The 26,548-nt window shown below is 60.3% G+C and overlaps 1 protein-coding gene across 10 annotated transcripts in view; it reads right to left on the bottom strand.

Annotated features, from left to right (window-relative positions):
• The window catches only part of MPRIP (myosin phosphatase Rho interacting protein), a 114,695-nt gene that overhangs the window by 53,207 nt on the left and 34,940 nt on the right, over positions 1–26,548 (bottom strand). For all 10 annotated transcript variants that reach the window (XM_070061694.1, XM_070061693.1, XM_070061692.1 and 7 more), the window contains exons 2-3: positions 26,321–26,398; positions 23,971–24,036 (exon numbers count right to left, since the gene is read on the bottom strand). In XM_070061694.1, the coding sequence (XP_069917795.1) occupies positions 23,971–24,036; positions 26,321–26,398 (144 nt within the window). The remainder of the gene's footprint in view (positions 1–23,970; positions 24,037–26,320; positions 26,399–26,548) is intronic.

Raw genomic sequence — 26,548 nt, 5'->3', positions numbered from 1 at the left:
GGTGGGATTAAACACACAGTCAGAAAGCAGAAAGTGCTGGTGAGGAGCCCGTGCAGAGGTTCCTGGGAACGGAACCTGCCCCGTCCAACACGGATTTACTCTATTATCGAGCAACTCTATTCTGAGTACATACCCCGAAGAACCGAAAACCAGGACCTAAACAGGCGCTCATACATCCACATCCACACTGCAAAGCTCACAACTGCCAAAAAGGAGAAGCGACACACCTGTCCATTGCAGATGAACGGGGTGTGCACCACGGGCAGAGAGCACGTCACCTCACCAGAGGAGAGACTGTACACGCGTGTAGATGGCATGCTAGCCTACCATAGAGAAGTGAGACTGTGGTCACGTGCCAACAGACACTCATGAAAACATTATGCCGTGGGACAAGCCAGTCACCAGAGGGCACACACTACGTATGCCACGGCCACGTGGTGCCAGGAAGTCAAATACGCAGACACAGAGCAGAGTGGGAGCTGGCGTGTAACAGGGACAGGGTCCCACTCAGGAAGATGCAGAGCTGCCCAGCACGTGGACAGACTCAGTGTCCCTGAACTCCCAGAAGCGGTTCAGACGGTAACTTTTCTGTTGCGCATAGCTGAGTCCCCCGACACGGCCCACTGTCCAGGCCACTTTGGAACCCCAAGTCGGGACAACAGCAAAAGTGGTGGGCACAGAAAGGGAACAAGAAGCGCCTCCAGGCCAACACAAAGATGCCAGTATCCAGACTGCCTCTGGGCGCTCCCCACTGGAAACAGAACAGAGGTCCTGACCAGCATGGGCTCTCCCTCCCCAGGGGACCCAGGCCCCGCACCACAGCTCAAAGTGAGGAAGTGACCACATGCTGACGGAGCAACGGCTACACTGGGCACGTGGTGGTCCCACAAACCACACCCAAACCAGCACCACGAGGCCCTTCCACCTGAGCCCCACACCCTGCCTGATTCACCCAGAGCCTGGAAGGGGACGACCCCAGCGCAGGACTGAGAGACACCTGCCTCCCGGTGAGACGTGGCCCCAGTCCCGCCTCCAGCTCCACTCCACACCTCTAGTGGGGTGGGGAAGGAGTCTTCACAGTCCCTCACACGTCACTGAAACTATGGGGCTTTTGGGGTGCAGCTGGCTCCTTACCTGGGCTTGTGTCGCTGGACCAGAGCCTCCCACGGTCCCTGTGCTGACGGTGACCAACAGAAAAGGAGAGGCGGGGCTGGCGCTGTGGCACAGTGGGTTAACACTCTGGCCTTAAGCGCCGGCATCCCATATGGGCGCTGGTTCTCCAGGACTAGAACCGTGTGGAAGCTCCACTTCTGATCCAGCTCTCTGCTATGGCCTGGGAAGGCAGTAGAAGATGGCCCAAGTGCTTGGGCCCTACACCCGCATGGGAGAACCGGAGGAAGCTCCTGGCTCCTGCCTTCGGATCGGCGCAGCTCCGGCCGTTACGGCCAATTGGGGAGTGAACCATCGGATGGGAGACCTCTCTCTCTGCCTCTCTTCTCTCCGTGTAACTCTTTCAAATACATAAATAAATCTTAAAAAAAAAAAAAAAAAAGAAAAGAAAAAGAAAGAAAGAAAGGAAGGAAGAAAGAAAGAAAAGGAGAGGCACAAGCAGGCTAGGGTGGGGCTGGAAGCTCACAGGGGCCGCGTGGAGGGGAGGGAGGCCAAGGCTTCCGGACAGGCTGCCTGGTGGGCCTTGAACAGCCCTGGCAACACAAGGGCTCCGACTATTACAGACGGGCAAGGCAAGTCTGTGGTGGGTGCTACAGTGCTCGGGCAGCAGCAGTCGGAGCTGGGATGTGTCCTACCAGCCTAGGGGAGGGGGGACACACAAGGGATCCAGGTGAGTCTTAAGGGAGAGAACAGGGCAGCCAGGGACGACTCTTAGGGTTCTGGTCCCTGTGTGGGCTCAGGGGGACACGTGTGGCCGGCTTCACCCTCCTCTGTCCCGTGTGGGATCAGGGGGACATGAGTGGCCAGCCTTACCCTCCCCTGCCCTGAGTGCTGCTCTCAAATGGCCTTGCCCATTCTCTGGACGCCATCCCTGCCAGCACAGCAGGGCTTCCCAACAAGGAGCACAGTGAGGGTGGCCTGGGGATGGGGTGCACACGGGAGAGGACTTGACAAGACCGGAAATGATGGAAACTGGGTCACAGGAGGGAGGAATGGGGGGGGGGGGTCCCTGGGGAAGCCCCACAGGCAGACAGGAACTAGAGCTGGGGATACAGGACAGCCCCCCCACCCCCGCAAAATCACTAATTCCAAGGCATCCATCAGAGGCCAGGCCCAGGCCCAGGGGCCACGGGCAAGAGTGATGTGCGGCCCCTGCCTGGGATTGCTCACAGTCCAGAGGGAAAGAGGGTGGACACTACCACTAAACAGAGGTGCAGTCACAGCGGCCAGGAGCCGAGAATTCGACCATCTGAAGGCTGCTCGTGCACGAGGACAGGACCCGTCCTGCAAGGTTCTGGCGGGAAGAGCCAGGCCCAAAGAGCAGGGGTGCGGAGGACAGATGAGGGAGTGGGTCTCCAGGGCTGTCTCTGGTCCCCATGTTGTGAGGCAGCGCCATCTCCACTGCAGACATGCACCCCACTCTGAAAAGCAGAGCGGGAGCAGGCCCTGGGCACGAGGGTTTAGATAGCAGTTAAGATGTCTGCGTCCCATATCCCAGCACCTGGTCTGCCCCTGGCTCTGGCTCCTGACTCCAGCTTCCTGCTAATGCGCACCCCGGGAGCCAGCAGTGCTGGGGTCCCTGCCACCCAAGTGGGAGACCTGGACTGAGTTCCCAACTCTCAGCTGCGGCATGGCCCAGCTCCGGGGAGCGCATCAGCAAACGACAGTGCTCTCTGTCCCTCTGTCCATCTACCTCTCAAATAAACAAAAGAAAAACACCCCTAAGGCCAAACTGGCTGTCAGTAACAGTCACTCATGGGGAACATCCCTGCCAGGCACCTGCTATGCACCAGCACTGCCCCAGGCTGGGAACACGGCAATGAAGTGAGCTGACTAGACCCTGGCCACAGGAAGCTGACCGTCCAGTCTCAACATCAAGGCAGATGGTGCGTCCAGGGACGTGAGGCCGGGAGAGGCGGGAGGGAGGTCAGGCTGCTGACCTTGGGAAAGATCTCTGTGGACAGAAGGCAAGTCCAGCAAACGCATGACCCCACCAGAAGATCCTAGTGCAGGTCTAGGAACCAGGGGAATGGGGAGGGCAGGAGGGCCTCCACGTGGGCGCCAGAACCAGGGACACCCATCAGCCCTTAACTCAGAACACACAGCCCGAGTTCTGGCCGATGCTCCTAGCACGTTCTCCCATGCTGCCCTTCCCCGGCTCCTCTGCAGAGACAGAAGAGAGGGACCTGGACACAAAGTTCACAGGGACGCTGGGGAGGTGGAGGGCAAATCCTTGTAGTACCCACCTACTTCCTATCTTCCCTCCCGTGAGCTGCACCCCCTTTTTCTGCCTCTGGACACTGCCTGCACCCTGCTGGCCAGGGTGCCAGGTCCTTCCCATCTGTCTCGAAGGTATCTCCTGGCCCTGCAACGTTCTCACCCAAGCCTCTATGGCAAATTCTTCTTTTGTTTGTTTTTCCGGGATAGAACAGCGGGGAAGACTGTGGGACGACCCCGCACGTGTCTGACTGCCATCTACACCATGCCCGAGCTGTCACATCCATGGCCCCTCTGGGCTGTGACGCCATCTCAGACGTTCCTTGATTCTGAGGCTCAGACTACTTGGAGGGGCACAGGTCAGGTATTCTGCAGACACCTTTCATTGGGATTCAGCTGCCACTTTCCTCATGACGAGACTGGCAGGAAGACAGAAACTCGGGGGGTTGCCAGGCTGTCAGTGCCATCCAGGTTTCCCACTCGGGGAAGACAGTTGGGTCGGAAGAGGCCTCCAGCAGGGATCCTTGGGCAGCTGAGGCCTGCGCACCAAGACCACCTGCATGCTGACCAGCCCACACCTATGCACCAAGACCACCTGCATGCTGACCACCCACACCTGTGCACCAAGACCACCTGCATGCTGACCAGCCCACACCTGTACACCAAGACCACCTGCATGCTGACCAGCCCACACCTGTGCACCAAGACCACCTGCATGCTGACCAGCCCACACCTGTACACCAAGACCACCTGCATGCTGACCAGCCCCGGGGACACCAGGTTCAAAGGAGACACTGTATCGACAGCTCCCGGCCTTCAGATCCCGTGGGCTCAGAGAAGGAAAGGAGCCTGGGCCCAAGCGCTCGGGGGTCAGGCCCTGTGCCTAAACACCAGACACGCGAGACATCTGAACACTGCCTGGTCTTGGTCTGGCTCCTGTCCTCCCACCCCCATCCCCACCTGAAGGTGACAGCAGCTCTGACGCCCCCACTCTGCAGGCTCCTTCCTGAAGACTCAGGGGTTGGTCACTGGGAGAAGCTGGACCCTGACTGGAAGTACAGACCCTGGAAGAAGCACCTGGTGCTCTCGGATCCGATTCCCACAAACACCAAGCCTCTCATCCTGGGGACGGCGGCGGGAGGGCGGGGTGTGTAGAGCCTGTTAAATACCCACTCCCTCCGCACTGTTTCTCCAGAGGGCGGAGCAGGAGCAGACTCACCCACAGGAGCTGAAGACCCAACCTCCCCCAAGAAGGAGGCTAAGGTTCCTGAAGGCTGCCCCACCACCAAGAAAGGACTGGGAGGGCGCAGGCTCCCTGGTCTGACCTGAGTCCTTACCCAGCACGCTGCCCCAGCCCCCTCTCAGGGAGGCCTCGCCTTGAGAGTGATGTCTCAGCCCCAACCTGTGCTCCTGCGGCTGAGAGGACGTACAGGCTAACGGGTCGTCCAGGAAGGCTCAATGGCGACCATCACACGTGTGGGGGTCCCTTCCTTGCCACGCCTCTCAGCCTGGTCTTTGATCCTCACACCAACGAGCAGCCAGGACAGGCTGTGTCCCTATCGCCTTGTTCAGAGCAGCTGGCCCCCACCTAATGCCAGTGAAACCCTCTGCCCAAGGGCCCTCTTGCGTCACAGGCCCAGTGTTCCCCCGACCTCTGGCGAAGGTTCCTTCCACCTCAGCCGTGAAGCCAATCAAACGACTGTCATTCGTTTTCAGCCCAGGATGCCCACAGTGTGGACGAGCTGAGGGGCTCAATTCACAGGACACCCTCAATTGTCTCCCAAGCGCAGGCCCTCAACTCCAGATGGGTGTCCCTCAGGGGAAGACATGACGACGACTGTCCTCACACCCCAGAAGATGCCCCTTGGACTCTCCCAAGTTACAATCCGACGTGGCCCGAGGGGCCAGGGAGGCCATGTGCAGGGCCCTGGCCCAGGGCAGGATGTGAGAGCACACTGGAAACCCATCTCCTTCCCGCAGAGGCAGCATCCGTCTCCTCAACCCTCTCTTGCCCCCGTGCTGCCCTCAAACAGCAGGTGAGACACGGGTTCACCACGGGACTCTGGCAGGAAGGAAACGGCAACTTCCCGTGGAGGGAGGGGCCGGGGCCAAGACAGGGAGGGCCTTTGTCCCCTGCCTGAACAGATCTGCTGTGGTCAGAGCGTGAACTTCAACTCTCCCCGCATTGAAGGAGAAGCCAGACAGAAGGCAAAGCACAAGGTGAGCGGGGTGGCAGTTTGCTAAAAATAGAGCACCGCTCCCAAACAGCCTTGGCAACCGGGTACCCAGCTTTCAGCAAGGAGAGTCTGACCCGCCTTTCCACCTCCAAGACCCCAGGGCCAGGCAGAGGAAGTAACGGCGGAGCCCTGGCCTCTCTCTGACTCGGAGCTCAGCACCGGCTCCATAGCACCACCCTGTCTGGAGGCTGTGGCCGGGGTCTCCCAGCCCCCCACCACAGCTCAAGGTGTGTGAGGTCCACACGCCCTATCAGCTCTCAGGGCACATGTGAGCAAGAGGCGGCTCCAAAAGTGATAAATACAGGATGTTGACCTGTAGAGGTCCACTCACGCTGCCCAGCACAGCCAAACAACCCCAGGGAGAGTCCCCCTGGGAACAGAGCCCACTAAATAGGTGGGAAATGCAGAGGCCAGGGAGGGTGGGAGGGTCCCAGCTGGGCCTTTTTCAGGGCCAACTACACGACCCGAGGAGCAGGCAGGTGGTCATCAGGTGGTCTCGTGGACCCGCCTGCCCTCCTCACCATGGTTCTGGTGCTGTGAGGTTGTCACTGCCTCATCACAGCCATCAGCCTTTCTGAAGACCCTGGACACTTTGGACACTTCCCACAGTGCCAGGCGCAGTGTAGAACAGGAGGCAGGTGGCCAAGGAGGCCAGGCCAAGAGAAGGGGCCCTGGCGAGCTCATAGAGTGGACAGCAAGGCCTGACCTTGACTCCAGAATAGCCATGAGAGCCGGGAGGAAAGTGTCCTCCATCCCAGCCCCTGTCCTCCAGAGCCTCAGCCACAGGGACTAGGAAGAGGAACCAGGGGAGGACTCCACACAGCACAGCACAGGGACTAGGAAGAGGAACCAGGGGAGGACTCCACACAGCACAGGGACTAGGAAGAGGAACCATGGGGAGGACTCCACGCACAGCACAGGGACTTGGAAGAGGAACCAGGGGAGGACTCCACACAGCACAGCACAGGGACTAGGAAGAGGAACCAGGGGAGGACTCCACACAGCACAGCACAGGGTCTAGGAAGAGGAACCAGGGGAGGACTCCACACAGCACAGGGATTAGGCAGAGGAACCAGGGGAGGACTCCACACACAGGGGCTTGGAAGAGGAACCAGGGAGGACTCCACACACAGCACAGGGACTAGGAAGAGGAACCAGGGAGGACTCCACACAGCACAGCACAGGGACTAGGAAGAGGAACCAGGGGAGGACTCCACACAGCACAGCACAGGGTCTAGGAAGAGGAACCAGGGGAGGACTCCACACAGCACAGGGACTAGGAACCAGGGGAGGACTCCAACACAGCACAGCGGTCTGGGGGCTGAAGAGTGACGCAGAAGCCAAAGGCAGCCCCCACAGCCCCCTGACCTTTTAAATTCTATTTCTAGAACCCTACACTCAATAAATAATTCAAAAACACCGAAAATGTGTCACAGCTGGAGCCCTCACCATCGCCTACACTGCTGTCAAAACGTCTCTCAAGTTTCTTTCCTTTCAAGTAACATGGACAATCTGAAAATCTGGATGGAACATTACCACTTCCGAAACGCTAAACTCTGCTTCCTGGGGAGGGCGACTGGCCTAGTGCTCGGGGTGCCCGGAGGCCATCTCCTGGTCCCAGGACTTGGGTCCCTGCCACCCACACGGGAGACCCAGGACTGAGCTCCCTGCCCCTGGCAGGCCTTGAGGAGTGAGCTGGCGGAAGGAGGCTGCTCTGTCTCTGTGCTTCTCAATAATCTAAATTCTGCTTCTTAACTAGTCGGTGGTGTCCTGGGCCTGAGACGTGGGAAGGGGCATTCCGAGGGCACACATACACAGCAGGACAGACGGGCCCCCTGCGTCTCCTCTGTCCCTGGTACAGATTCTCTAAATGAAACAGGCTGGCAGGAAAGACGGGGACTGCTGAGAGCTGGTTTAAGGTCTACAATCATCCTGAAAGCTGTGCCCACCTCCCCTTTCAATGGACTACATCGAACTAGGCTTAAGGTCAGCCAACAGCGGGCAGAGCCGAATTCCAGAACACTCGCACCAATCCATGCGTTTCCTGACCAAGTGCTGAGGGCACGCCAGTTCCCTCTGACTCCCTCCACGAGGAGGGAAAAAAAATCCCCGGCTGTGTTGTGCCCCCCCCCCCACACTTACAGAGAGACCCTGTGTGCTCTGGACTCCAGCCCACGTAGGACTGGCCACGGGCAGTCAGGAGGAGGGGCGGCAGGGATCCGGGCAACCTGGATGGCTGAGGCCAGAGTCCCCGATGGGGAGGGTAGCAGGCTTCCAAGGGAACCCCACACCCCTATCCGCCAGCTCTGTGCACAGCTGGGCACAGCCCCACCCAGAGAGACCAACGTCCTTGCCCGGGGTTGTCCAGTAGGGATGACACCCGAAGGACTCCTCTCCAGGGACTTGTGCTGTGCACGTGAGGCAGAGAGGGCCTGTCACCAGTCAACCTGCGTTTTCACTGAAGGGTGGGAGCTGCTCAGAGCGCTCAGATGCCACCCTGCTCCCTGGGAGTCTCTGCGGGGCCTGGTGGGGGCAGAGTGGGCAGCCCCACCTGGAGGAGGGGACTGAGAAAGAGGCGAGAGTCCGGGGAGCAGCTGGGAGCAGCAGGGGCTTGCAGCCAGCCCTTCCCTCTCAGATGCTGCACTGGTGCCTTTGACATGGCTATTTTTGGGTTTCTGAGTGAGGGTAAAAAGAAAGAAAAGAAATGGTTTGCACAGCCACCTCGCTGGCCAGCTCTCCCTCGTGCCCCTCCCCCAGCCCCCCTGGGACAAGGACGCAGACCCTGGGGTATTCTTCCTCCCCCGCCCCCTCCGCCCCTGTTTTCCCGGGTGCTTGTGAAGTATCCGCAGGCCTTGCCCACTTGCTTGTCTCTTTATACAGAGCTGGGAAAATGCAGAGATAAATAAAGCCTCAATTAGGCAGGCGGCCAAGGCTGGGGGCGGGGCGGGGCGGGGCAGGGGCTCTGTGCTGGCCCAGGAATGCCTGAGAAAGCTCCAGGGGCCCGCGGCAGCCGCGAGGTTGGAGGCTTCCCACAGCCTTCCTTTCGCTCTGCCTTGACCGGGCGCGGCCAGGGGCTGGGAGCCGGCTCCATTCCCACACAGGACCCCTCCAGGCGGCCTGGCCTGTGCTGGGAGGGCCTGGCACCCCTGGCCGCCCACACGCCCACACGACAGGAAGGAAGGTGTCCTCGCTCTCATCCCACCCCCCTCCCCTTCCCACAGAGGGAAGCCCACGGGGATCGCGTAGGGGTTGGGGAAGCCGCGGGCCCAGCAGAGCGGTTTTCTGCCCCTCAACTTCGGGAATGGGAAGAGCATTTCTCGTGGGTTCCATTCTGCGCCTGGAAGCAGCAGTGGGAGGGAGATCCTGTTTCTTCCCAAGTCGGGGCAGTGGGGTCAGCGGGAAGGACTCTGGGAATTCGGCAAGCAGGGACCTTCCGGGGGTTGGAAAGCATTTGTTTTGATCCCAATTCCAAAGGCCAGATGGGTGGTGGAGAGTCAGGAGCGGGATCAGATTCTAGAGAAAAAGTGATGGAGACAGAGAGAGAAATCTCACAGGCCACGTCACCTCATCTATCCAAAGGCGGGTACAGAGGCCACCCCAGCAGCCCGCCCTCACCCCAGCTTCCTGTGCTGCTGGCTCTGGAGGTCAGTGAATGAGGACCCAATTATCTGCAGGCTTCCAAAGTGTGCAGCCACTTCTGTCCTTGAAGACTACAAACCTGGTCCCCAGCAACTGTCTCTCCACACCTCACCAGGCTGGGGCTGGGTGTGGAGAAGCAAGGGAGAGGCCCCAGTGGTCCCTGCGGCCAACCCTCAGCTGCCCGGACCATGCAGGCCCGAGAGCACCATCACAGAAAGGGAGCCATGGGTGCAGTGGGCGCTGGCCACACAGAACAGACAGTGGGAGTGGGCGGGCTAGGGCAGTGCGCAGCTAACACAGACTACGTTCCCAAGGACAGCCTGGAACTGGAGGGCAGGATGTTCTGATCAAAGACGAAACTCTTTAAGTTTTATGTATTTATTTGAAAGGCAGAGACAGATCTTCTATCTGCTGGTTCACTCCCCAAATGCCCACCAGTCAGGGCCAGCCAGACTGAAGCCAGGAGCCAGGAGCTCCATCTGGGTCTCCCACATGGCCGACAGGGGCCCAAGGACTTGAGCCCTCACCTGCTGCCTCCCAGGTGCACTAGCAAGGAGCTGGATTAGAAGCGTAGCGGGACTGGATCTGACGCTCTGATATGGGATGAGTGTCCTGAGCAGCAGCTTGCCCCACTGCACCACAAGGAAAACTCCTACTTTCGGGCCTCCCCTCAGCATCCAACTGCACGCCCTGTGAGGACGCACGAGCCACGAGAGAAGCTGCTGCCACCGCCTAACAGCAGCGTGGTTTCCGCGAGCTGTTCTGTCTCCGCAGACCCGGCCCCTTCACGCCTGGCGCTGGGCTGCAGCGGGCAATCACTGTCAGCCTCAACACTCCCAGCTTCGCTGACGCCTGCCTCCTGCAGGGGGCGCTGCGCCTCACCCCGTGTCAGCATCCGTGCCCCTGCCCCTCCCTGTGGTTCTCCCCAGAGGGCACACGCCCTGACCCATCTTGATTTTCCCAACTTCAAGCCCAGTGAAGCACAGCAAGCATGGTGAGGCTGGACAGGGGGAAAACAGACCAGGCTGTGAGGCTGGGGCAGGAGGGGCCGGCCAGCTCCCCCACGGCGTTTCTCAAGGCAGCGGGAGTGCCAGTGGCAGAACCTGCCCGGTCCACAGCAAGGGTCTCATTCTGGGCCCCAAGGGGGGACTGGGGCTGTCAGCAAAGGGCCTCCTCCCCAGGGGAGGCGAGGCGAGGCGAGATAAGCCAGCGTCTTGGACTGAGACATCTGGTTTATGAGAGTGTCCTTCTCACAAGAGGTGTCAGAGAGCAAAATGTGGACCTGTATCTGACTCAGGACACACACGCGACCCTCCTAGGACCAATCAGGGACAGGGAAGAGCAGCGCAGGGAGAGGCAGGCACCGCGCCCCACAGCGTCAGCCCCACTCCCAGCACCACAGGCCTCCAGTCACACGCAGCCGCCCCAGAGGCAGCACGCGCCATCTCCTGCTGATGTGAAAGGGACCAGAAAGAAGAAAGAAAGTGCAGCCTCTCAGGGACCGACAGCTGGAGGGGAGACGACAGCCGCAAGCTGTCCGCTCAAGGGGGCGGCCCACGGGGCTGGACACACGCAAGGTGGCCAGGTGCAGCAGCGGAAGCTCCCGGAGGGCAGCCAAGAAAAAGCAGGCTGACATGCCCCCATCACCAAGAGCCCTGGGCCTGGGGGCCGCAGGAGGAGCGGTGAACGCCTCTCCAGAGGCGGTCGGGTCCCTGGGCCTGGGCAGAGAAGCTCTGAGGGCGCAGCGGCTGCCACAGGGTCCCCTGGACGCAGGGGCAGCAGGGGCAGCAGGCGCAGCAGGCAGAGTCCACGGAGTCCGCTGGGGAGAGGACTCGCATCTGGAACACCAACAAGCCCAAGGGAAGACCTCACACCGGCGCCCTCCAGAGAGGGAGGGAAGAAAGTGTGCGTGTGGGGCATTCGAGGGCCCTTCCCCATCTGCCTGTCCCTCCAAGGTAGGGCCTACCGGTCAACACCCCCACGCACAGCCTGTTCTTGGAGGTCACCACTCATTGAAAAAGCCCAAGTTCAAAACAAACAGGGAGCTAGGAGAACGAGAGTCGCAGAGTCAGAACTAATCCTCAAAATAACTGAAACCACGGAACTTGGATACAGGGCTACAAACAGGCACGTGCAGAGAACAGAACGTGGGTTCTAAGAAACTCAGACTACAGCTGGAGCTACAGTCCAACAGGAGGGCTACCAGGCAGGGGTGACACAGTTCCCGGCCCAAGAAGCCACATGGAAGGGCAAGGAGGAGCTCCAGAAGCAAAGACCAGGGAAAACAAAGCACAGGAAATGCCACAGGAAGAAACCCGAGAAGGTTCTGGACCTGCAGCACACAACTTTCCACACTGAGAGGCGCACCGGCTCCAGCACTGAAAGACACAGACCCACGCCAAGACACATCTTCGCCGACTTCTAGAACTCACAGGAGAACAGAGGGGCTCCAAAACTTTTCGGAGAAAATGCGGTTCATCTACCAAGTGAATCAGACGTCTGTATGTGAACTTGTCAACAGCAACAGGGGAAGCTGAAGACAAAGAACAATGCCTCTGAAGTCCCGGAGGAACGCTATTTCCAACCTAGCATTCCACAGCCAGCACAGCTGCCAGCCAGGCCCGGCCAGGGGCGGGCCCTTTCCTTCCCTCACAGAGAAGAGCCGCGTCTCAGGAAGCTGGGAGAAGGCAGGTACTCCCAGCAGGACGGGGCAGGCCAGGGCACAGAAGGCCCGTGGGGGACACCATCCCAGGGACATCCCCCTGGAGCAGTTCCACACTTCGTGGCCATAAGGGGGCCATTAATACAGAAGACCAAACAAACATAGCAGGGAGGTGGGGGTGATGGCCGAGGGCAAGAAAAGCCAAATGCTGTGTGAGCGAGCAAACAAAATCAGTCTACACACTTGCGTGTACACCTTTCTCATATCCTCCCGAGAACACGAGCATTTCTGATCTAACTCAGTGTTTTGTTCTAAGTGTTTTTTTTTTTTTTCCTTTTGGACAGACAGGCAGAGTTAGAGAGAGACAGAAAGAAAGGTCTTCCTTTTCCATTGGTTCACCCCCCAAGTGGTTGCTACAGCCGGCGCACTGCGCTGATCCGAAGCCAGGAGCCAGGTGCTTCCTCCTGGTCTCCCATGTGGGTGCAGGGCCCAAGGACTTGGGCCATTCTCCACTGCCTTCCCGGGCCACAGCAGAGAGCTCGACTGGAAGAGGAGCAACTGGGACAGAACTGGCGCCCCAACTGGGACTAGAACCTGGGGTGCCAGCGCTGCAGGTGGAGGATTAGCCAAGTAGGTTGTGGCACCGGCCAATTTTTTCTTTTATTTGAAAGGAAGAATTAGACAGAGAGAGAGAGAGAGAGAGAGAGAGAGAGAGAGAATCTTCCACACTCCTCCAGATGGCCATAACAGCTGGAGCTGGAGCTGGGCCAGGCCAAAGCCAGGAGCCAGAAGCCTCTTCTACAAGCACTTGGGCCATCCTCCACTGCTTTCCCAGGTGCAATAGCAGGGAGCTGGATTGGAAGTGAAGCAGCCGGGCCTCGGACTGGTAACCAGATGGGATGCCAGAGTCACAGGTGGTGGCTTTTCCCACTAAGCCACAACGCTGCCCTGTCCTGGTGTTTGACTTAACTGTATCAGCTCATGCACACATACAATGTACACACGTATGGTGGGTGGGGTCCAGGTCTGGTAGATGGAAGATGCAAAACCAGTAGAAATGTCATTTAAGATGTGGAAGCAGCAGCGAAAGCATGTCGTTTGCAGACACAGAGGCAGGCACTCAGAATACCCCTGGGAGCAGAACAGGAAGCTCCAGGGCTGGGCAGTGTGCTCTTCTGGATCGCGTCTGCAGTCACCTCTCTCAATTTTCAATGGGCCTGTCCCACTCCCTACCCCACCCTGGGATGAGAGCAGACAAAGGTGTGACGTGACCACCTTCCTGACCTGGTCCTGAGGTCATGGATGCTCGGCATCCAGCACAGCAGGCACTGACCCCCCACGTGCGCCCCCCAAGCGCTCCCTGAGACCCTCTCTGCGGCCCACAGACGGGCATGTCCTACACAGGAAGCAGAGGATGCCGAGTGGTGGCTCCTGGCTGCGTCTGCCCATTCTATGAACACGTAGCCGCCCCTGGGAAGGAGCGAGGACGCTGAGAGATGTTGGCAGAAAGCAAGGCCAGGATGCGGGCAACTGACGCAGAGCCAGGCAGGGCCAGGGGATACACTGCATCACCTCCCGCCAACACTCCCAGCAGACGCTCGGTTCAGCAGCCCCGCCCAGTGTGGAACCCCACGGGGTCAACACTCAACCAAAGGTCAGAGGGCAGCCCAGGACGCACCGCTGACCCAACCTCTCCTCAGGGGGAGTTAACAGTGCTCTCTCCTCCACCTTGGAAGGGAGAAACAGAAAACCCAAGAAACACGACGCGTCCCCCACCACAGCCTCCTGTCCTCCCCTCGCCACCCTTCACACGCTCAGCTTTTCCAGAGGTGAGAGCATGGGCGGCCCCGCTTTTCCCCAGCCAGGGGGACGGGGAGGCTGCACGTTGCAGGGCACTGACATGGCCAGCACACAGCTCTGGATGTCACAGCCACCGCGCACCAAAGCTCCCCGGCTGGCTGACAACACCATCACACAGATCCACGCCACCACGGGGAGGGGGACCCTGTCTCAGACACCTGGCATGTGACTATGGATACACTCTCCCCTTTCCCCTCTGGGCTTTCATTCCCTCCGCTGTCACAGGCCCTCTCCGACAAGCTTCTGCCTAACTCCATATGCATCGTCCTGGTCCTCCAGACACATGCGGCTCAGCTGCCCGGGGCTCCTGCTGAGATCCCACACAAGGTCAGGGCCAGGCAGCAAGCCCCGCCCACCAGGCACGAGCCGTCCAGACCCGCCCCAGCGGAGTCTCCACATCTCAGCAGCCTGGACCTTGGCTCCCACGCCTCCTGGCCCTCTGCGTGCCAGCTGAGCACGCCCTGGGCACTTCCCACACTGGCAGCACGGCTGCCGATCACCCGGCAGAGGTGTGAGGACTCATGCTCTGGTTTACTCTGGCACGTCAGAGCTCTCCAAACATTAACCAGGTAAGGCTGCAGAATCCCCAGGTTACAGGGGTGTCTGGGCCTCCACGCACCTTCAAACCCTGGCTCCACCCGGACAAGTTACTGCTCTCCTCCCAGCACCGCTCTGAGGACTGAGAGCAAACGCAGCGAGAGCAGCCAGCCCTGCGGCTACGGCACGATCTCCGTCCACCTCTGCAGCGATCAGGCAGGCTAGCTGGCTCCGGAAACCTGCTGGCAGTCCCCAGAAGGGGACAGCTGTGCGGGACACAGCAGGGCAGAACCCAAGCCCCTGCCGCAGACGACAGCTGAGGGCGCTGGTGAGCACTAGCACCACTGCTTCTGCACTGGGGCTGTGCAGGACACAGGCCCTCGGCTGGTGGCCAGGGCCAGGTGCAGCCAGCATGAGCTCAGGGAGACCGTGTGCCTCACCACAGGTGGGGGGGACATCCTGCCCTCGGACCCTCCTCCCCTCCTGGAGACAAGCCTGCTGTGGTGGCGGGGTGGGGCAGGTGGGGTGAGCACTGCAGCGAGGGCTGAGCCTCGTGCTTCTGGGGGTGTCTGTGCTCTCCCCAGCTCTGTCCCTGGACCTGCCCAGCAACACTACAGACAGCTGCGAGCCAGGGAACGGAGGCAGCCAGGGCCTGCGGAGGCTGCACAAGGCAGGCCAGGGAGTCGCCCCCAAGCCTCAGGAGGAAACCCCCACCCCGAGGAGGCTTCTTGGCTTCTGGGCTGCTGACCTTCAGGACCAAGAGAGGGGAACTGCGCCATCTGAAGCCACAAAGTGTGGCAGCTGCCGTGGCCGCAGGGAACTGCAGCTCCCACGCTGTATGTCAGGCAGTGAAGGAGAGGCTCGCTGATGAGCGACGGTGCGTGGCTGCACTAGTCCTCCACACAGGACCCACACAGCCCGACTGTGGCTCCTGCGGCCGCTGCCAGGGTCACAGGGCTCTCCCACCCATCTTTCTCTTCCCATCCAAAGAACAACTTCTTCGGGACAAGGCTTTATGGGGCAGCGCACAGCAGGAAGAGAAGACAGGAACCCTGGAGGCGGTCTCCCCACCGTGAGTGCCTTGGCGGGGGTCAGCTGAACAGACTGGCATGTGACGGACAATGTAAGTTACTTCCCAGAACAGGGAGGCGCCGAGTGTGCAGGGCCCACAGGTGGAGGTGCAGAGGATGTGCCTCTGCAGGCTCCAGTGAGTGTGCAAGCATGTGGGCGTGCAGCACTGCACGCTCACACAGGCACCAGCCATTTGGCTTTGCTTTTTGAACTCAATGTCTGCTGCGGCAAACCTCCATCAGACGACTCTGGCCTTGCACCTACTTAATCAGCTTCCTCACCGAGTGCTCCGAGCTGTTCACTTTCCCAGCACCCAAGTCACCTCTCTCCCAGCAGAAGGAGACACCGAGCCCACTGCCACAGTCGCCCGGCTGTGTGGAGGCCCTGACCATGGCCTCCCGAGCAAAGGGCTCGGGCTGCACAGACTCCGGCAGCACCCCACACAACTGCCACTGCCCGCCGCCTCCCGCTGTCACTGCGAGGCGTGTGCACAGCAGTGAGCTAGGCAGGTGTCACATGGACACAACACGTGGGTGTCCACAAGCCCAAGCCACAGCAGCTCTCAGCACACGGGGGAAGGCGGAAGGCAGAACGCAGGGCTGTAACCATGGCAGACACAGGTGGGCAGCCTGGACTCCTCGTGCCGTTAGCAGGAAGAAAGCACACAGCACAGGCCCAGCGAGGCCAGGGCACCCATCCCCGCAGAGCAGTCTGAGTTCAGAGCTCAGCTCAGCCCATCACAGCAGAGGCTGCAGCGCCCACCCACACACAGCCAGGACGACTGCACGTTGTCGCCAGCGTGCCGCGCCCACATGCAGCCAAGGGCTGTCCCAGGGATGAGGGACACGGGGAGTGACTCGTGTCTGACTCCGACCGCCTGTGTCCTCTGTGGGCTCTCACGAGGGCTCCAGGGTCACCTGCAGAGCCTGTACCCACCTGAGTCACCTTGCCAATCCCTCCCACACAGTCTCCTCTGCCGTCCCAGGGGGGCTCCAACCCTGGAGGCACAGAGGCAAAGTGCCCCTGTGCAAGGCCCCCGCCCGGGAAGCAGTGCCACAGGGAGCTCGCGGGCTGCAATCAGGGAAACCACGCTTGCCCCACGCGTACCACACAGCCCCTGCTGGGTCTCCTCGCCACACTGGAAGGTGGGAATCCCGTCATCTCCGGGACCCTGCCGTGGCCTTGGTGCACGCCACCCCGACTCGTCCCCGTGGGAAACATCTCTGGGGCCGGCATGCAGAACAGTGATGAGCTGAAGGCACTGCCAGGGGCTGAGCCGACCCTCCCTCTTTCCCACAGCGCTGCACAGGCCTGTGGCCAGTCCTCCAAACATGTCAGTAGCTCTCTCCTCCCCACTTAGGTGGAAAGGAGAGCGGGGAGGAGCTTGGAGCTGGAGAACAGCACTTCCCAAGGCCCTGAGGCCACGCACTCCGGAGGGTGATGCCGCACTCCTCACAGGAAGTCAGCCTCAAGGGAAACCCACGTGGCACTCACCAGCAAAACTCGGGCCGTCCCCTCTGATCTTGCCCCGACAGCGGCTAGGAAGTCTCCACCGCCCCCACCCCTGTGCTCCCCACAGCGCTCCCTGCTTAGCCACAGTTCGCCCATGGTCCCCCCAGGGTGAATCTTGTTTCTGGTGCATGTCTTCACAGACAGAAGGGTCAACCTCACTGCATCCTGGAACCCCCAGGTTTGCTAAGTTGGGGGCTTCGGCTCCCTGTCGCGTGCACCTGCTTCGCCAGCATCACGACTCTGGTGCTTCATGGCCAATGCTGAGCAAAGAAAGGACTACTTACACAAGCACAGCAATGTCCACGGCCTGGTCCTGAGGCAGATGGGGGTGGAGGGAGACCACATTCACGTAACTTTTATCACAGTTCACGGTTCTAACTGCTCTACCTTATTACGAGTCTCTGCTAGTCTCGTTACACGCTGAACTCCATCATCATCAGCGCACGGGAACCACAGGGCTCAGCGCGACCACAGCTGCAGGCCTCCCTGGGGGCCTGGGGACGTGTCCCTGGCGTGAAGAGGCCTCGTCCCCCAGCTAAGGTATGGACCCACACCCTGCTCACGCGCATCTTGGGACGTGTCCCTGGGGGTGAGAAGGCCTCGTCCCTTGCTCACGCGCCTTTAACCTGCAATAACTTAGACTTGGCCCAAAGATGCTCCATGGCAGTGTGGCCTGCAGGAGCCCAAAGGCAGAGCCAGGGGGCCCTCCTTGTGTCCACCTCTGATCCCCACCCCCAAACGCCCAGCCGCTAAGGGAGTACCACAGACCCCGGGCTGTGCGAGCCCCGCACCTGCCAGCCAAGAACCTCAAGCTCACACACACATGACGAGTCAGCACGCTATATCTGTCTTCAAACACGCAGAAGGGAAGGGGCTCGCACTGTGGTGTCGTGGACCGCCTGCAACACCAGCATCCCACACGGGCACCGGTTTGTGGCCTGGCTGCTCTACTTCCGATCCAGCTCCCTGCTAACACCCTGGGAAAGCAGTGGAAGACGGCCAAAGCGCTTGGGCCTCTGCCATCCATGTGGGAGCCCTGGAAGAAGCTCCTGGCTCCTGGCTTCAGTCTGGCCCTGTCCTGGCCATTGCGCCCATCTAGGGAGTGAATCAGTGGATAGAAGACCTCTTTCTCTCCCTCTGTAACTGTGACTTTCAAATAAATAAATAAATATTAAAAGAAAAAAAAAAACTAAAACAAAAACCATGCAGGAGTCACGAGGGCACTGATTGTCACAGTCACCCGTTCCAGAGAGAGAGACAACTCTGGGTGCTGATAACTGAACAAACGCAGGATGGGAAAAGACAGGAAAACTGTGATCCCCCAAAAGGATCTTTTGCTAATATTTATTTAAGAGACAGAGAGACAGACACACATGTGCGCACGCACACACACAGAAACAGAGAGTAATCTTCCACCTACTGGTTCACTCCCCAAATGCCCAACCATAGCCAGGGCCGGGCCAGAACACAGCTAGGAGCCTGGCATTCCAACCAGGTCTCCTGTGGGGGTGGCAGGGACCGCAGCACCTCGGCATCAGCGGCAGCCTCCTGGGGTGTGCATTTGCAGGAAGCTGGAGCAGAAGCAGGAGCAGGACTCAAAGCCAAGCACTCCAACGCAGGATGTGCGCCGCCAGAACAAAGCTTGTCCAAGAGGAACTCCTTCACCCTTCCACAATTGGAAGAAAAAAAAAAAACTACAAAAAGCTTTAAAAGCAACCATGTGGGCTGGCGCCGCAGCTCACTAGGCTAATCCTCCGCCTAGCGGCGCCGGCACACCGGGTTCTAGTCCCAGTCGAGGCGCTGGATTCTGTCCCGGTTGCCCCTCTTCCAGGCCAGCTCTCTGCTGTGGCCCGGGAGTGCAGTGGAGGATGGCCCAAGTGCTTGGGCCCTGCACGCCATGGGAGACTAGGAGAAGTACCTGGCTCCTGCCTTTGGATCAGCGCAGCACGCCGGCTGCGGCAGCCATTGGAGGGTGAACCAACGGCAAAGGAAGACCTTTCTCTCTGTCCACTGTCAAAAAAAAAAAACAAAAAAACAAAAAAAAAAAAACATGAAACATGTATTCAGGTTCCCTGCAGAATTCCACTGGAAGACAGGGTCTCCCAAAGAAAGGCGGAAAGCACTGGAGGTCTCCTGCGAGGACCTCATGAGGAGCCCCCAGGGGATAACTGTGAGTTCAAAGCTGCCCCTGAACATCACGGTTGTTACAACCGAGCACAGGCCTGGAGCAGAGCAGCTGGGCAGAACGAGACGGCTGGTGGGCACTTGGCCCTCAGCCAGGCCCAGAGGACCAGGCTTAACCCGTGCCTACCCGTGCTCAGCCCAGGTGCCAGCACCCTGTGGAAAGCAGAAAGGCCAGAGCGAGGGCAAAACGACAGATTTAAAGAAAATCTAAAAACCTACGGCCAAGCCACAAACTGTCTCCCCAGGGTCCTGTCTCGCTCCTGCCCTGGCAGGGGGAGGGTCCCCAGGGCTGGGAAGCACCTCTGCCTTCTGGTCAGAGCTGTGACACCGGTGCCATGAACAAGCAGGCAGACCTGCCGGCAAGCCGCAGACTCAGGGAGGCCTCTCCCAGGCCGTGAGGAGCCGGAGGCCCCTGGGGACACACCTCCCAGGTCCCCACTCCTTAGGGCTGCTCCTCTGTGACATGAAGCTTCTGGGCAGCAGGGTCATGAGGACCATGAAGGCCACTCACAAAGAGCCAGCCCAGGGCACCAGAACGTGCACCTTCCTGGATCCCAGGACACATGAGAACGCAGCTCAGTGCTGCCTCTTCTTCCAGGAAGGCTCCTCGTACTCCCCTCACCACCTCCGCAGCCGCTGCACGGTGCTTCTGCTGTGCATTTAACGTCCCCATGGGTCCTGCCAGCCTCCTGTGGCCTGGTGCCTTTCCCTCTCTGGTCTTTGTTATGGGCCCCACAGTCAGTGCGGTGACCCAAGAACCAGCCAGGGTGTGGCCCCAGCACCTGCAGGAGAGCTGGCTGCTCCTCCTGCCTGCTCAGGCCGGGCTTGCCAACTCTGCACTGCAAGACACAAGGCCAGGGCTTGAAGCAGTGACTGTCAAATGCTACGAATCACGTGGAGCTGTTATTAAAACCTGGATCCCACCTCGTCCTTCAGAGGCTGATGCAAGCAGAGGTGTGTGGGGGCGGAGACCTCAGGGTGACAGTTGCTAAGGGCACAGGCCCAGCCCCAGGAACCTGGGCACTGTACCAGCAGCAGCCCCAGAGGCACGCCCGACCCTCAAGAGCTGAGGGCTGAGGCGGGAGAGCCACTCCCATGGCAAGGGCCAGCCCTCGGCGCCACAGCCTGCCCAGAGCCGGCCTCGGCGCAGGTGACGGCAGCTCTGTCTGCCCTGCGACAGACAGGGTTCAAGAGCATTAGGCCTGCCACAGGAAAAAAGAAGGCCCTGCCCTGTGCTCAGTGCTGATGTGCCCTGAGGGCGCCAGACACAGAGACACGTGCTAGAGAGTCCCCTCCCCAGACTGGGCACCCCGACCCCAAAGGCTGAAGCCCAAGTGCTCCCAGATCCCGAACTCTGCAAGGACCTGAGTGCTCTATGCCCACACTCCTGTGATAGGCAGGCCGCAGTGGGAACGCAAGCACACTAAAAACATGCACTCAAGTAACCTTGGGGCTCCGTGAGAAACGTACAGCAGTGTCACGTTTACACTCGCATCCCACACAACGCAGACGCAGACAATCTAAGATTCACAAAACCCCAAAACCCTTCTGTTCCCAAGCTTTCCCAGGCAAGAGATGATCAGCCTATAGCAGGTGCCCAACATCCCTGGGTTCAAGGAGTGGAGCAGTGATTGTGGGGGCTGGGGGAGGGGGAGGGTGGGGGGGGTAGGAGGGTTTACAGGCACCACACTCAGTCTGGGAAGGTGAGCCAGGCCCAGAGATGGACGGTGGTGATGGCCGCGCAGCCCTGGGAGTGTCCACACGTTCAAACGGCTTGAGTGTGGAGGTTCACGCAACATGTGTTTCACCACAATTAACAAAAACAGGACATCACATCATCTTTCCCTTGGTTTAGGAGGAAAGGGAAAGGGGCAGGCCCGCCTGGGCGCTCCTGAGCCAGCAGCAGGGCCCGGCCTGCCCCACTCCCTGCACGCGCTGCCTCTCCCGAAAGCCCCCACGAGCTCAGGGAGAAGCGGCCGAAGCTGGTCAAACCCCGGGGCGGCAGCAGAGCAGCCGCGTGGAGGGAGGCGGCGGCTCGGGTTTCTGATTCTGCAGTTCCTCTGCTCCTGAACAACCCAGGGCCCGGCCAAGGTCCTCAGGCTCCTACTTGTCTGCGAGGCAGCTGCGAGCCCACCTCACCTCGCTTGCGCTGGGGAGTCTTCTTTGCCTTTTTTGGGAAATCTGCCTCTCCTCCACACCCACCAGTTACAGGGATGTGGGTGTATCGAGAGAGAAAATTCCCAAAAAAGGAAACGAGATTCCCAAAAGCCAGTCCCATCTCAGAGCCACCAGGAAGGTGGTGGTGGGCCCGGAGCTGGACTAGGCCCGCAGGCCCCAGCCCTGCACACGTCCCGAGCAGCCCTTGATGGGACAGGGACCTCTCCCCCACCCGACCCCGTACACCGTGACCCCTGACACCCACCCTGCCTCTCCTGGTCCCAACCCACTCTGTTCCCCAGAGCTCTCCGGAAGGTCTTCTCCCTTCTGCTGTGTCACCGCTTAGGGTCCCCTCAACTCTCCTCCATCTCCCCTGAGCTGGGAGCAGGAACTCTGCGCAGTGCATCTATGACTGGCTCCACCCCACAAACATGTACTGAGCACTCACCAGGCCTGGCCCACCCACAGCCAGGCCAGACAACACAGGGAGAGACGCCCAGAGTTGTCAGGGCCCTCGGATGTGGAGACAGAAAGCGATAATCTGGCCTGGTAAGATAACACGCAGACAGGAACGCCGTACAAAAGCCAACCAGCAATTCAAAACAGGCTGTGGCTGAGTGAGGAAGGGCAAGCCGCCACTTATTACGGGCGGGTCAGCGGGGAGGGCCAGAGGCCAGAGCCTGCACTTGCTGCGCTGCGAGAAGCATCGTGGGAGACACACACACAGACGGGGCCATTTCACAGGTGGGCGGGGAGGGGGCGGGGCATGCACAGCAAGTGGTCCCTGTGTGGCCCCCAGTGAGACACATGCAGAAGCCACGCTCCCAGCCCTGTGTGGCCCCCAGAGGTGTCACCGGCACTACCGTGGGCCACAGGGCACTGGGAGAGGAAGCTTCCAGCCAGCGAGGTTCAGCCACTCGGGAGCCTGACAGCTTCTCCTGCTCCAGGGCGCAGGCTGTCTCCCGTGCAGGAGGGCTGAAGGCAGAGCTGGAGCTCCTGGGCTCTGGACTGCCCTGAGAACCACCCCACGCAGCCCCTGGGGCGGGGGAGCCGCCCACCGGGCTTCTCCTGCTGGCCCCTAGCCCGACCCAGCAGGGGGACCCTGAGGAGCCCGAGGGGTGGCTACACTGCTCGGCCACTGTGGGGGCAGTCAGAGAGCGGCCCGCGGCAAACCCTTCCCTCTCCGGGCGCCCTTCAGTGCCCCGCTCCTCAGTCCAGGCCCTTCCTGGGCTCCTCCTGGGAGAGCACTGCAGGCGGCCGGGTCCCACCGCCCAGCAGCAGCTCTGCAGATGCAGCATGCGCCACACATTCCAGCCAGCACCAAGCCAAGCCCAAGAGCCACCGTGCTGGTGCTCGTTCAACCGAGCCCAAGGGCGGCAGGGTCCTGCGGGACTCCGCTAGGCTTGAAGACGTCCTCGGCGGAGTAACAAGTCGCTGAGGACAGTCCAGTCGGCTCACGGCCCCAGTGCCCTCCTAGGTCCCCTCTAGCCTGTCCATCTGTTGTGGGACTCAGGAGTGGCTCAGCCGGCCACAGGAAGGGCAAGGTACAGCCAAAGGCTCAGCGGCCCTCCTACAGCCAGCTCCCGCCCGCCCACCCGCGTGGTGGCACGCAGGGCAGGATGGGGTTTGGCCCCATGCCCCAAGGAGAACAGCGTCCATGCCCATCACTTCCCTGCTCTGCCTCCAGCTGGGCCTCCTCAAACTACCCAGACCAGAGCGATCTGCATGCTTTCCACCCACAGGAGGAGCGAGAGGGAGACGAGTCTCGTCAAGCAGGAGCCTGTGAGGCGACGGGACGGAAGACCATGACCGTCACCTCACCTCACGGGGACGGGGCAGCGTGCGCAGACACACGCGCCCAGGCCTTCCCCGTGCCATCTCTAACCACCACCGCCGAACCCCAGGACCAGCAGCCCAAGGGCCCCCGGGAAGCACGGCCGCCTCTGCTCATGGTCCAGGAGCCTGTCTCACCCGCGGCCAAGGACGAGCTCCACACAGGGGCACAGGGCTCAGCCCATCTCACACAGGCTCACTTGACCATCGAGGACCAGGACCAGGACCGTCCCGGCGTTGAGGAGCTGACACAGGCCAGCACAGCCGCAAACGCATCGGGAAACAGCAGTCCGCTCTCGCACCTCCCCCTCTACAGTCAGGAGTGTGGTCACGTGCAGTCAAGAGCGCATCTCCTCTGGAGAAAAGGACACGAGGCAAACGGAGCGGGAAGAAAAGCCAGAACGTCCCAGCCGTGGGCTTGGGGGCTTGGCCTCTGACACACTGCAGCAAACACACAGGCGGTAAACCAGGCAGGCGATGAGCAGGAAGGCCACTGAGTGCCCAGCACGCTGCCCCGTGATGGGGCCTCCGACATCAGCTAAAATACTCCAGGGCGAGAACCAACAGAACGAGCGAAACCAGTTACAGCCAAGGATCTGGGAGGCAGCCTGAGATGACAGCCCACGAGCTCACGTGTGCCCACGTACCCGGGGGCCACGCCGGTGCCCGTCTCCGCCTCACTCCCTCCTAACAGGAACAGGAAGCGCTCTCCAAGTCCCACCCCACCCTCACTACTTCCTGCCGCCCAGGACCACTGAGGAACAGGCCTCACACCAAGCTCTGGGCTTTCAGGGCCACGCCCGCCAGCTGCCACAAGTTCACAACGTTCCAGACTCTCAGACAGAAGCCCAAAGCCACAGCCGCCAGGACGCAGGCCAGGAGGACACTCACCATCTCGTCCAGGGCGTAGCGCAGGAGGCCGTGCTCGTAAAGGATGAAGAAGCGCCGCTGCCATTTCTGCAAGAGAGCACAGAGGGGCGATCAGGCGGGGCCCGGGCTGGCAGCTCGACAGCCGATGGAACACCGGCTCCCCTGCATCCATTTCTGGGGCAGACGGCAGGAAAAAGGGGCCTGAGGATGGGCACTCGCATGGGAACTGGGCCGAGGGGCCCACGGGAGTCACGGAGGTTAAAGCACCGAGGAAGCTCCTCGGGGCGGAGACAGCACAGCGCGCGTGGGCAGCTTTGATCACCTGCGGCTCCCAGTGCAGGACTGATCCCCAGGACGAGGCCGTTCGCAGGCTGGACGCCCTGAGGGAGCCAAGGCACCAACTCACCATGCTCAGAGACCTGGGACCTGCTGCTCTCGCGGCCCAGTGGGAGATGGGCAAACACAGCTCCAGAATTCACGGAGGGGAGGAGGGAGTGAGCTGATAAAACCCTGCAAACAACTGCAACACCCAGGGAGTGGCCAGCCGACAAAGGGCCCTACACTCCACCCAAAGGCCAGGCCACAGGGCCAGCGCTGTGGAGCAACGGGTTAAGCCACTGCTTGCAACACTCCCACCCCCACCCCATGCAACAGTCTGATTCAGATCCCGACTACTCTGCTTCTGCTCCAGCTGCCTGCTAATGCACCTGGGGAGGCAGCAGATGTTCCCCAAGTACTTGGGCCCCTGCCACCCATGTGGGAGACCTGGCTACGGTTCATGGCTCCTAGCTTCAGCCTGACTCAGACCTGGCTGTTGTGGGCACTGGAGGAGTAAACCAGTGGACAGAAGCTCTCTCTTCTTCTTCTCACTTGTTTCGTCTCTCCCTCTCTGTCACTAGGCTATTCAAATAAATAAATCTTAAAAAATAGGCTGGTGTTGGGGCTGGAACTGTGACGAAGAGGGTTAAAGCCCTGGCCTGAAGCGTTGGCATCCCATATGGACGCTGGTTCTAGTCCCGGCTGCTCCTCTTCTGACCCAACTCTCCACTATGGCCTGGGATAGCAGTAAAAGATGGCCCAAGTCCTGTACCCACATGGGAGACCAGGAAGAAGCTCCTGGCTCCCGGCTTCGGATGGGCGCAGCTCCAGCCGTTGCGGCCATCTAGGGAGTGAACCATCGCATGGAAGACCTCTTTCTCTGTCTCTACCTCTCTCTGTAACGTTGTCTTTCAAATAAATCTTTAAAAAAAATAGGCCAGCGTGCAGGGTGGTCAGAGTGGTCAAGTGCTGCCAAGAGCAGGCTTGAAAAGGACCCCAAGAGTGAAGAAGACCTCAAGGCCTCGTCTGCCACACAAGGCCCCTGGCCTGCACTACTGTGACAGACAGGCAGAGCTCCAGAGCCCCAGGTACCACCGTGAGGGTCCAGGACCTACTCTCCACATTCCAAACACCCAGCAATGCTCTCCCTTCGGCTGGAGGCAAGACCACAAGAACTACAGTGTCATGTCTCTCTGTCTGGGCCAGAACCACAGCATGAGTGACAAGTGGCTCTCCCACCAGAAGATGCACACAGTAACTGAGCACAAGCTTAGTACAGACCAGGACCCTGGAAGCCACCGGGTGACTGCCTGTCCTCCCGAGCCCTCCCACCTAGGCAGTAGGAACAGTGTCTGCAGGAGCTCCCAGCTCGCCAGGCACCCAGGGTGAGCCAAGCCTCTTGGACACAGCTCCAGAAACACTTCCATGACTTCCCTGTGTTGCCTTGGAGATCTAAACCTCCTCCAAAAGGGAACCCAGAGACCAGAGACAACGTGGAGCCTGTGGGGCACAGCCCACAGCCCCGCAGTCCCAGAGCAGGAAACTAGGACAGGAAGGGAGTAAGTGACAAAAACCACAGGAGAGAGCGCACCCGGCTCAAATCTGAGGGGGCTTCCTGACAGAGGAAGAAACCCCTGGCAAGGACAACGCTGGGACGGGCGGCCGGGGGGGGGTGGGTGGGTGACACCCTGCCTGGGTAGTCCAGGGAGATGGGGCAACGCGAGGTTCAGTGAGAGGTAAGCCTGCGTCCTGCAGCCCCTCACTCCTTAGCAGGCGCTCGCGGCTAAGGCCCTGGCACTAAAGGAACTGCGGCATAACTGGCACAGTGCACTCACTGAGCGGCTCTTTCACCTTCTCCATTTAGCCGTCTGCGGGTCGAACCAGCCCACCAAGCAGGTGACACCCACAGGAGAGCACCTGCCTCACTGTGGAGGCATTACTCCATGTAAGGACGAGCACTAAGGTTTGCCCATGGGGCCTCTGAGCTCACTGAATGGTCCCTGCTGACCCTGCTGTCCACCTCCCGCCCTGGGGATCACTCCCGCACCCTTACCCGAGACCGGTGCACGGGGTTGTCAAAGTCGGTCCCATCTGGAGCCAGGAGCAGCCAGCCACCATAAATGGGCTTTGCCTAGAGGAGAAAAAGACCAGAGCAAAAGAGAACAGGTTAAGGTGATGACAGGCGCTGGCTGACACTCAACAGGCCCCACGCCCCCCTCTCCCCCAGCTACGCACAGGCTGGGTCCCCAGGCCAGGGCTTGCATAAAGGGGCTGTGGGGAC

Source organism: Oryctolagus cuniculus, chromosome 17, assembly GCF_964237555.1.
Source record: "Oryctolagus cuniculus chromosome 17, mOryCun1.1, whole genome shotgun sequence".
NCBI lineage: Eukaryota > Metazoa > Chordata > Mammalia > Lagomorpha > Leporidae > Oryctolagus > Oryctolagus cuniculus.
The sequence above is the reverse complement of the archived record's forward strand: the minus strand, read 5'-3'. Positions and strand labels throughout refer to the sequence as shown.